The sequence below is a fragment of the Mchenga conophoros genome, linkage group LG3 (assembly GCF_057382185.1).
Source record: "Mchenga conophoros isolate Kocher_MC1m ecotype Shallow Benthic linkage group LG3, M_conophoros_male_GT1.1, whole genome shotgun sequence".
Taxonomy (NCBI): domain Eukaryota; kingdom Metazoa; phylum Chordata; class Actinopteri; order Cichliformes; family Cichlidae; genus Mchenga; species Mchenga conophoros.
The window spans coordinates 77,706,847-77,717,967 of NC_140528.1; the positions used below are offsets into that span (position 1 = coordinate 77,706,847).

The window sequence follows — 11,121 nt, forward strand, 5'->3', positions numbered from 1 at the left end:
ATTTTATGTTAATTTACATTTGAAATGTAAAATCACAGTTTCTTTATGTAATTTTAATGATATTCTAAAAAAAACAGTACAAAACTGTAAAATACACAGTAAAATACTTTTATATTTTTATATTATATATATTTTTTACAGTGTAGTAAATAGCACAAAGAAAAAACCACAGGATCATACAGTGACATTTCCCAAATGGCACTTTTTCAGTTCCTCGTTCTAATTTCTTTCTTTGACTCATCTCCTAACATCTAGCAGTACTATACTCACTGTTTTAGAGTAATGTCAATTAATATAATATTTGACAAATGCATCAAAGATCGGAAAAAAACATTGATAAAATTGGTCATCATGAATAACTGTGGATAAATATGATTTATATTGCTGGAACCAGTATGGATTTATTTTTAACCCTGTTAAAAATAAGCTGGTTTTAAGATACACAAAATATTGCAGGTTAAAGCGTGAAATATTTTGCATTTTTCAAGGAAATGAATAACTGAAAAAAAATTCTAAATCTCTTAAATGCATTTAAAAATAACCTTCAGTTTACTTATGAATAGAATAAAGAAACTGTACACTTCCTTGATATGTAGGTTACATGTAAGAGTGGCGAATTGATCACTTTCTTATATAGTAAAGATGGTGATAGAAATACATTATTTTTAGCCACTAGTGCAAATCCAAAGTCACTTCAGACATGCTTATCTGAAAGTTTCCTTATGCTCTTATTTGATCCAAGGTGTTTTTTGTTTAATATGCATTTTTTCCCCAATGAACCTCCTCTCTTGATTTGAACTAGTTACAAAAAAATGTCAATAACAACATGTAAGAACATGCACATAGAAAAGGGTAAAGATTATAAGTTCAGGCAGTGGCGAAGGAAATTGGTACTGCCAGCAGTGTCCTTCACCACTGAGCTATTTGTTGTACAAACAACACTTACACTAAGTTGAAGTTGATACATTTTCCTGTACTAGACTAGATATTAAAAATAATATTTAGATCAGTGAGATCCGTGAAGTGCAATCCGAGTAAGACTGAGTGGTCAGTTAAATTTCAATAACTTGAAGTTCAGTGGAAAGTTCAAGAGCCACTTTGTTCTCCATGTGAATCTCTCATCACGTTTTGACACTATGCTGTGAATGTGAAGCTGTTTCCTTGCATACAGTGTGACTTTAAATCAACCAATCAAATACAGTCTTGCCCCTGAAGACACTATGAACAGAAAGATTCTTTCCATTCAAGTCACGGATTTGAACATGATGATATCTCCACCATCTGTTTTCTATTTGATGCTGTTGTTCTTTGGGGAAATGAGTGAGTTGTGTTTTTTCCTCAGTAACTTTTATCTTTTAGAGATTAAGGTCACTCAGTGACATGAGTTCTACTTTTTTTAAATCAGTTTTCTTTGTTTTGTTTCTTTCCTTCTATCATTTCAGCTCCGAAGAGTCATCAACTCTCGTCTGTTCGTCAAGACAGAGTTTTTATATCCACTAATGTCGGGGAGAGTGTAACTTTGCAGTGTTTCTATGAAGGTGAAGTGGTAGCAAGGTTTTACTGGTATAAGCAAACACTGGGAGAGAAGCCAAGACTCATTTCTAGCTTCTATTCGTATGATAAAAATGGCACTTTCTATGATGAATGTGAGAACAATCCACGCTTCACACTGTCTACTGAAAAAGCTCAAAACCATTTGATGATAAAAAATCTTCAAGTTTCGGACTCAGCTACCTATTTCTGCGCGAGTAGCTTTTCGGTAAGTTTTGAATTTGCAGAAGGAATCACTGTGAGTGTTAAAGGTTCAGGTTTGAACAGCCGGCCTTTAATTCAGCAGTCTGCATCTGAGACCATCCAACCAGGAGGCTCTGTGACTCTGAACTGTACAGTACACACTGGGACCTGTGATGAAGAACACAGTGTTTACTGGTTCAAAGACTCTGAAGAGTCTCATTCAGGACTCATTTACAGCCATGGAGGCAGGAATGATGAGTGTGAGAGGAAACCAAAGACACACACAAACACCTGTGTGTACAGCCTGCCAATGAAGAACCTGGATGTTTCTCATGCTGGGATCTACTACTGTGCTGTTGCCTCATGTGGATACATGCTTTTTGGAAATGGGACTGAGCTGGATTTTGGGTGTGAGTAGAAGCTTAGCACACATTTCTTTTACTGATGAATAGTTCTGTTTACAATTAAAATGTTATTACAAATTGGAAAAGCTGCTAACATAATATCTTATTGTCATATTTGTTACTGCAGCTCAGGAGACTTTTCTTCTCTCTGTGTATTTCTTAATTGCTGCCTTGGCATTCACCACAATCCTGATCTTTATACTGGCTTTCTTAATTTATGGTATAAGCAGATGGCAGTGTACAGGTAAATGTTGCTGTTCATATACTATTTATATAAAATTACCATCCAGTATGGTTGAAATATGATTTGTGTGTCTGTCTGTTTGTTTCAGGGTCTAATGCAAAATTTTCAGCTTCCTCTATAACAAACACAGAGGTAGAATAATACAATTCTAAATCATTTTGTTATTATGACAAATATCTGTCATTTTTAAAATTTTATAACATGTGCCATATTGTGATTTGTGGATTTATTTCATTATCAGAATTGTGAACCTGAAGAAACCCTTCATTATGCTGCTTTGAGGGTAAAAAAGACCAGCAGATCTACAAGAAAAAGAGAGAATCCAGAGGATAAATGTCTGTATTCTAGTATCAAATAATAAAACTTTACATGTTTACTTCTGTGTAATAGGGCTTAAGCGTAGCAGTATCATGTGTAATTTTGTCTCAAATATGACTAGTTTAAAAGTACATTGGTTGCTGTATTTCTCTTCTTTTTCTCATTTATTGCTAATATAAATTACAACTGAAAAGTTGATTATAACATCGCAATATTTGCTGAATGTCCAAACATTAAATGCTTGTTTTCTTTTTTTATTCACAGAGTCTATATTTCCTAATTGGCTGATAAATTATTGACATACTAAAACGGTATTATTTTAATATGAAATTTGTTATGTCAATATCCAGTATTTGCTACATACATAAATATATGTAACAAATACTCTTGGGCAAGATACTAATGCCAAGTTGCTCCCCAATGCATTCACTGAAGTATGAATGTGTGTGAATGTTAAATAGAAAGCATTTACATTGTGTAAATGTGTGAATAAGGCAAGTTGTGTAAAGTGCTTTGAGTGTTCAGTTAGAGTTGTATCAAGTTGTACAGAATATCATTACAGTTAATGTCAAAGACAAACAGTTTCTATTAAAGTGTCGATCTGAGCAACCGACATTAAGTTGTTGATTTCCACAAGTTTTATACTTATTATAATAATAATGATAATATTTGTATAAGTATGAGTATTATAATATTTGACAAAAAAATACTTAAGTATTTGGAGGTTTTGTTAGTTTTATCACTGATTTTGATCATTCTATTATAGATCGTAACATTAAAATTAGAATAGAATAAATAAACGGTATACCAACATCTGAGGATGTTATTTTTACAGAAGAACATTATGAAAAGTTCAAAATTGATTTTGAATAATGTGTGGAATTTGTTTCACAATAAATGTTCTGTTTTTATACCATCTTTATTTTATTTGCAACTATCTGAATGGCTTTATTTTAAAACTGACCTTACAGCTGGTTTTAAAATGTTAAATGATTATTATAAAACGACGACAGTCAGGATTTATCATCTCATCCACATCTGCCTGACTATTAACCCGGCAGCTTCTCTTCTGCAATGCACGCCGTTCTGCCTCAGTCGACAGCTTCACCTCCTCGGCTCTTCTGCTCAGGCCTGAAACTGTCAAATTTTGATCATTCTGCTCTAGATTACCAAGTCCGGGATCGTAATTAATATGTGATGGGAACACTACCACAAAGGTAACGGTTGACGCAAAAATATAAATGCTGCTCAGTCTGTGGCTTTTAGTCAGACTCTTGGAAACCCCGGGCGAGCATGTACTAAAAAAGTACCTAGTACACAGCAAATCCAGTATACACAAATTAACACTGTCAGCTTTGATTTCAACACTATTAAAGTGTCTATATGGGTCCACACCAAAGAGTGTGAATTTAACTCTTTTTGGAGAGTTGGTATCTTAACTCAGATTTAGTGTTAAATACCAAATCTGTCTGGAGTTGATAATTTAACACTTATCAATGCTAACTAGGTGTTAAGAGTTTAGATATCAAGTCTCACAGAGTATTTTATTTTAACTACATAAGCGTTATCTTCTAATTAATTCTAAAATGTTTAAATTTTACTCTTCTGAACTTTCAGAAATTCCTTGGGGAATACACATTTATTAAAAAGAGCCAATGTTTTTCTGAAAAACATTTATTTTGAACTGTGAACCTCAATTTCCAATCATTTTCTAAAACATGGAACAGTGTACATGCTCTCATTGGAATATTGTTTATCAAAGGGTCTGACATAGGTGTGCTGGTCAATGCAAATGACAGCATGTTCATTACTCTTTTCTTCAATACAATATGCATGTCCTCCATTCATCACTTTGTGGAACTTTAACGTACTTCTGCTCGCCCCCATATTCCATCTTCGTAAGCACATCCTGTGTGGAGATGCAGTCAAAATTAGTTGTGCAGTAATTCATTGTAGCACAGTTTAAAAAAAAGGTTAAAAAACACCTGTTTGCTCAGTTTTTGTGGGACGTTTTCAGGCTTGCGCCATAGTTCTATGCCAACATTTCACGATCTCAACATAGTTTTAGGTGTACTGGACTGAATATTCATATATAAGCATTTTTAACACTATTGTATTTGCCCCCAAACAATACATTTCAGCTAGCTAAAACAGGCTATTATGCTATCACCGAGCAACGTGGCTGTACCTTTCACACAGCTTTGTCTCACAGCCTGCCCACCATCACCACGACTATAGGGTGATGGTGTCCTGACGCAGCAAGGCACAGAAACTTTAAGGTGTGAGGATAACCTAGAGGAAAACGTGTGGTGTGTTTGTGTTATTTTAATGCTCTTATCATTACAGGGAGAAGCCTGCTGCAGAAGGCAAAGTATGAGTTAGGCACGGGAAGAAAGACCAATAGGAAGGCCGAGTTTAAACCACGGCAGCGCCACAACGTTTTTAAACTAATCCCAGGTGGTCAAAATAACCAACTATTTTATGTGAGTCAAAGAATAGAAGATAGATAGAGTTGAGTTTGAAATTAGTAATGACAGGACCACTTTAATGTTAGTGCCACACAGTGTCACATCTGAAACAAAGCAAACCAGATGAGCGTCGTAGTTTTCTTTCTCTAAATGGAAACTGAAGCAAATCTTCAAAGAAAGCACGACCCATTTTACGTCCACAACGTTGCACAACCAAGGATGTCTGTGGTTTTTCATTTTTCAAGCGCTAAACATGACAGCGATGAGCATGTTTCCTTTACGGGACATTACACATATTCTGTGGTTGGCCGGTCACATGAAATTTCCTCTTTGAAGAGCAGAAAAATTATTTTACCATAATGACACATTTAATATTTGTAGTTTATCTGATACGTGTGTGCGTAGGAATAATAGGTGAGTTCTAATTTTGCTGTTTTGAGATGTCATTTCTCAATTAGGTTTCAGATGTCCACTGCACTAAATATATATGCAATGAAAGAAATGTGTGTGCGTTGTCTTGTATCTTGTTTCAGCTCAGCCAGCTGAACCGCACTCATCTCTTCATCAAGAGACTGATTTTGTTTCTGCTGATGTTGGTGATGAAGTAACTCTGCACTGTTCTTACGAAGGTGAAGCTGCAAGACTTTACTGGTACAAACAAACTCTGGGACAAAAACCAAGACTCATCTCTACCTACTACAGATATGAGGGAAATGGCATATTTTATAATGAATTCAAAAGTAATCCACGCTTTACGTTAGTTACTGGCATCAGTAAAAATCACTTGAAAATAACAGATCTGCGTGTCTCAGATTCAGCTACTTACTACTGCGCAACAAGCTTTACTTTTATTTTAGAGTTTACCAAAGAAACATATCTCAATGTAAAAGGTTCTAGTTTGGACATCCAGACTTTTGTCCTACAATCACTATCTGAGACCATCCAGCCAGGAGACTCTGTGACTCTGAACTGTACAGTCCGCACTGGGACCTGTGATGAAGACCACAAGGTTTACTGGTTCAAAGACTCTGAAGAATCTCATCCAGGGCTCATATACACCCATGGAGGCAGGAATGATGAGTGCAAGAAGAAATCTGAGGCACAAGCACACACCTGTGTGTACAGCCTGCCAATGAAGAACTTGAATGTCTCTCATGTTGGGTCCTACTACTGTGCTGTTGCTTTATGTGGACGCTTACTGTTTGGCAATGGGACCAAGCTGAATGTTGAGGGTAAGTAATTTTGGGAAAGGTTCTATTATCTGAACAAGCTACTCACTATCATGTCAAAGTGTGTAAAGGCAGGCCAGTCCACCATGTAAATACATATTAACTGCTTATCTTAATGACCTTTTGCTTTTTAAAGCATTTCCCACTTTGCCTCTCCAAAGCATGAAATGGACATTCATGCAGAAGTTGTAGTAACTTGCACTAAGCTGCACTAACAGCGGAAAATAAAAATATTTTCTTTCCAGCCAACATAAAAATAATCATGGGAAAACCTTTAAACATATTGTTCAGACATTTACAAGTAAATACGTATTAGGTGCCTAGCTTAATGACCTTTTGCTTTATAACTTAACTGATTAAGACACAAATAAGGCTAGACAACGCTGTTATAATGCTGACATAAGGAGGGAGACAGCCTTTCTAACAGTACAGACAAATACGCTTATTATCCAGCACGCTTTAAAATGGTAAATTTAAATGGTCGCATGTTATTAGGTAGAATTGTTTAACTATAAATACATTTAAAAATGTCCATGCAGTATTGTTAATCTCTGTCCGCTACTTGCAGCAGACATTGACCCATAATAAAAAAATAGTGTCATCAGTATTACCAGACATGGTCGACATCTGTTTGTCTATGGCACAGTTTGCGTTGTATGAGGTGGGTGTATGAGTGGTTGCCTGGCTGCTTCAGTCTACATGTAACACACTAACCCCAAACTGCTCTCTGATGCATCAATGAGTGAGTGTGTTACAGAAATTCAAAAACACTTAAACAGAAAAAAACGTGCTTGTCTGTATGAGGCATGTTGTATAGAGTGCTCCTGGAGAGTACAAAAGTGCTCTATAAGAATCAGTCTATTTAGTGGGTGATCGTGGCTCAAGAGTTGGGAGTTCGCCTTGTAATCGTAAGGTTGCCGGTTTAAGCCCCGGCTTGGAGAGTCTCGGTCTTTGCATCCTTGGGCAAGATACTTCACCCGTTGCCTACTGGTGGTGGTTAGAGGGCCTGGTGGCGCCAGTGTCCGGCAGCCTCGCCTCTGTCAGTGCGCCCCAGGGTGGCTGTGGCTACAATGTAGCTTGCCATCACCAGTGTGTGAATGTGTGGATGACTGAATGTGTAAAGTGCTTTGGGGTTCTTAGGGACTAGTAAAGCGCTATACAAATACAGGCCATTTAGCATTTTACCAACCAAGCCAGTTTTGCTGACAAGACAACATCTGTGTTTTAACTTTATTTGTTGGGTTACTATCTCAGTAGATGAAGGGGACACTCTTCTCTTGTTGTATTTCTGGAGGGGGGTTTCAGCTTTCACCAGCGTCCTGAGTGTTTTACTGGCTTCCTCAATGTGCATGACAAGAAAGAAAAACAGGAGCACATACACAGGCAAGTGGTTTAGTATTCCTTAAGTTTGTTTTTTATCCTCCGGTGAATTTGACATTATATTGACACAGTTTTCTGTTTTCCAGATTATCCAGCAAAAAACTCCCCCTTTTTCAAAGCAAATGTAAGTGCATTTTCTTTTGAAAGAAAAAGCACAGTTTTACGTTCCATCCATGTTTGTTAGTTTTTTTTAATAAATGTGAAAGTGACTCAGCTGTTGTACTGTTTTTCATCCCCAGGGTGACCAAGGAGGAGGCTACCTCTATTTCAAACCTTTGAGGGACATGAAGATGAACAGATCAGAAATGCAGATGGACAACACCTGGAGTAAATGTGTCTATTCTAGTGTAAAGCAGTAAAGTGGACAGGCTTTTGGTCTCTGTGTATAAACACAGGACCTTGTGAGGTTCTCTTTGAAGCATGACTTCCCTTATAAAAGACATTTATAAGTTACTATTTCATTCATTTCCTCACACCACAATTTAACATGGACAATAATGACATTTGTATTTCAGACTATTAAAAGTGTCTGTTATGTATATAAAAGAATTATGTGCATTTGTATTTTAATATCATGATAATAATGATCACTTTTTTTTTGCATCGTGAATTTTAGTCCCTCCCCCCTCTCAACCAAAATAATAAAAATATTTTGAATATTCTGACGTTTGTGTGTTGAGATCAGACGTGAGTATGAGTGGAGCGTGAATACAGTGGTTTGAAGTGCCCGCCCCCTTCCCTTCCACCGCACTGTAAAAGACTCATTGCCCTCAAACGCTTTGTTTGTTGCTAAGCGTGGCCCAACCAGTTATTAGGTTTTACGGGGTGAACACTTTTTCACACAGGGCCATGTAGGGTTTTTCTTCCTAATAGTAAACACCTTCATTTGGAAAGTCCCTTGTTTGTTTATATGTGTTATCTTTGTCTAATATTTAAATGTGTTTGATGGTCTAAAACGTTAAGTGTGACAAACATACAAAAAAACAGGAAATCAGGAAGGGGACAAATGCTTGATCACACCACTGAATGCGTGTAGCCACAAACTACAGCTGTAGTAGTAATTAGCTCAGGAAGAATATTCAAAATATGCCTGGATTTGCTTTGTTTTTATGGATGACTGGCCTATTGACATCGCAGCAAGTCCAGAATATGGGCAGTCCTCTCTCCCTCTATGCATCTCTGCTGGAATTCTGAGATCCAATGATCTAAACTGTTAATGTTACAGGACCGCTGGGAACAAACCGAAAACACCTCCATACATCCCAGTTTAGACTTTGTCAAGTGCCCACTCGCCCCATCTCTCTCTCTCTCTCTAATATCTACTCAATCAACCAGGTCAATAGATCCTCAGCCACACGTTATCATTCTCTCTCTTTTATCAAAGATAATTCAGTTACATTTGAACATTCAATCATATCTGAATAAGCTTCACTTTCCATTCTTCACATTCACTTTTAATCCGAATACTTTTTCTCTTGCAAACTGTTTCTCCGTCACAATTTACTCAATACAATCCCCCTTTTTACTAAGTCATGCACTTTAACTGTGAGACATTCAGAGATCAGAGTGTCCTGTGTGCACTCTCATTTAGTTTCTGTCTCTCTCTCTCTCTCTCTCTCTCTCACACACACACACACACACACACACACACACACACACACACACACACACACACACACACATAAACACACACACACACACACACATTCGCACACTCATATCTCTCAAGACATTTTCTACATAGGTTTTCAGCGCAGCCTGGATTAAACCTGTCTTTAAAGTCATTTTTTTTCACAATATTAAAATTGTCAACCTAAACATAATTAACGTTAACTGATTATTTTTTAATTAGTATTGAGCACATTTAACTGTCAGCACAATGACAATGAACTGACAATTGAGTGTTTGACGTTTACAACATTTAACATTGTTTTTGTTGTTCAAAAGTATATTGACTGGTTAGTGACACAGTCCTTATCTTCTCAGTCCAACGAACAAAAGGTTGATTATGGCTCATGTCTACACACAAAACTCTAAACATTAGAACAGACATTTCCACAATTTAAACTGCATTTCTCTGCATATTGATCACTTACATTTTTTATTTGTCCTTGATTACAAATGACAAATTACAAAGATGATGACCAAACTATAGGAAAAAGCTCTGTTTTACCACTTTTTATTAACACATTTTTAACACATAAGGCTGAATGTCAAGTCCTTTTACCCCCTCAGCTTTGATGGCAGGGGGCGGCCAGGCCTCAGTCTCTCGCTACGCCACGTTACGCGACAGAGCCAATCATGTTCTGCAGTGTGATGGTGATGAACCAATCAGACCTGTCAGATGTGGCAAAATGTAGGACAAGCTGGCGTTTTTAAATCTGAGAAGTATACTGCTGCTTCATTAGGTGTGGACTGCTGTACTGAAGAAGGAGACAAGATGAAGATGTTCTTTGTGAACGTTTTCCTGATCTGCTCATTATGTAAGTAAAAGAAATTTACTTGTGTAAACTTTTGATCTTCATTTGTGTGAAACTGAGTCTGTCTGAATTATTTCAGGTGCAGCACAGTTAAGTGACGTCTCTCAGCCTGAATCTTTGAAAACAGTGAAGATTGGCGACTCAGCTACTATTAAATGCTTCATAAAGAGCGCATCAAAGAAAATCGTGTGGTACAAGGTGACTACAGGGAGGAAACTACAGCTGGTGGTAAAAGCTGATTCTTACTATAATGTGAGAGAGTTCAGTGATGAATTTGTTAACCGTTCTTCAGTTAAATTTGACATGACTAACAATCATCTGACCATAAATAAAACATCATGGGAAGATGTTGGAACATACTTCTGTGGAGTCTTACACATAAGTGAGGTTCAGTTTGGGTCAGGAACATTTCTGATGTTGACAGGTATGTTTGGACATGTTTGCATTTCACATAATTTCAACTGAATGTGAACACAGTGCTAACAATCACAGTCCAAATGGTTTGTTTTCCAAGGTGCAAAGACAATCAGCGACTCTGTCGGCCAGCAGCCAGAATCAAAGTCAGTGAGGTCCGGAGACTCTGTGACTCTCAGCTGTTCTGTTCACTCTGCTCAATGCACAGCAGAACTCACTAGTTTCATGTGGCTGAAAAACTCGGATGGTTCTGCTCCAGAGATGATTTATTGCTCTGACAATAAGAACAACATCTCCCAGAGAACTGACAGAGGACGAACTACCTGCGTGTACAACTTTGTCGTCAGGAGCCGGAATGACGCTGGGGTCTACTACTGTGCTGTTAATGCATGTGGACAAATACTGCTTGGAAATGGGACCAAGATTGGTATAAGTAATTTTGGAGTATAA

At 37.2% G+C, this 11,121-nt stretch overlaps 2 protein-coding genes across 2 annotated transcripts; both read left to right on the forward strand.

Annotated features, from left to right (window-relative positions):
• The first annotated feature begins 1,219 nt into the window (after window positions 1-1,219).
• Window positions 1,220-3,436, forward strand: LOC146580599 (uncharacterized). Its single transcript, XM_085267345.1, has 5 exons — window positions 1,220-1,320; window positions 1,443-2,144; window positions 2,266-2,382; window positions 2,471-2,514; window positions 2,624-3,436. The coding sequence occupies exons 1-5, from the start codon at window positions 1,221-1,223 to the stop codon at window positions 2,738-2,740; spliced, it is 1,080 nt and encodes a 359-aa protein (XP_085123471.1). The 5' UTR covers window position 1,220; the 3' UTR covers window positions 2,741-3,436.
• A 2,056-nt stretch (window positions 3,437-5,492) lies between these two features.
• On the forward strand, window positions 5,493-11,121 carry LOC146580600 (uncharacterized). The gene is made up of 5 exons (XM_085268072.1): window positions 5,493-5,582; window positions 5,702-6,400; window positions 10,186-10,260; window positions 10,337-10,681; window positions 10,772-11,121. The coding sequence occupies exons 1-5, from the start codon at window positions 5,528-5,530 to the stop codon at window positions 11,119-11,121; spliced, it is 1,524 nt and encodes a 507-aa protein (XP_085124198.1). The 5' UTR covers window positions 5,493-5,527.

What these genes read in the sequence shown, in the direction of transcription:
- LOC146580599 (XM_085267345.1), top strand. Translation starts at nt 1,221, where the DNA reads ATGAACAGAAAGATTCTTTCCATTCAAGTCACGGATTTGAACATGATG. An exon ending in GACTGAGCTGGATTTTGGGT is followed by an intron (nt 2,145 to 2,265) that starts GTGAGTAGAAGC and finishes TTGTTACTGCAG; the next exon opens with CTCAGGAGACTTTTCTTCTC. An exon ending in AAGCAGATGGCAGTGTACAG is followed by an intron (nt 2,383 to 2,470) that starts GTAAATGTTGCT and finishes TGTTTGTTTCAG; the next exon opens with GGTCTAATGCAAAATTTTCA.
- LOC146580600 (XM_085268072.1), top strand. Translation starts at nt 5,528, where the DNA reads ATGACACATTTAATATTTGTAGTTTATCTGATACGTGTGTGCGTAGGA. An exon ending in TTTCCTGATCTGCTCATTAT is followed by an intron (nt 10,261 to 10,336) that starts GTAAGTAAAAGA and finishes GAATTATTTCAG; the next exon opens with GTGCAGCACAGTTAAGTGAC. An exon ending in AACATTTCTGATGTTGACAG is followed by an intron (nt 10,682 to 10,771) that starts GTATGTTTGGAC and finishes TTGTTTTCCAAG; the next exon opens with GTGCAAAGACAATCAGCGAC.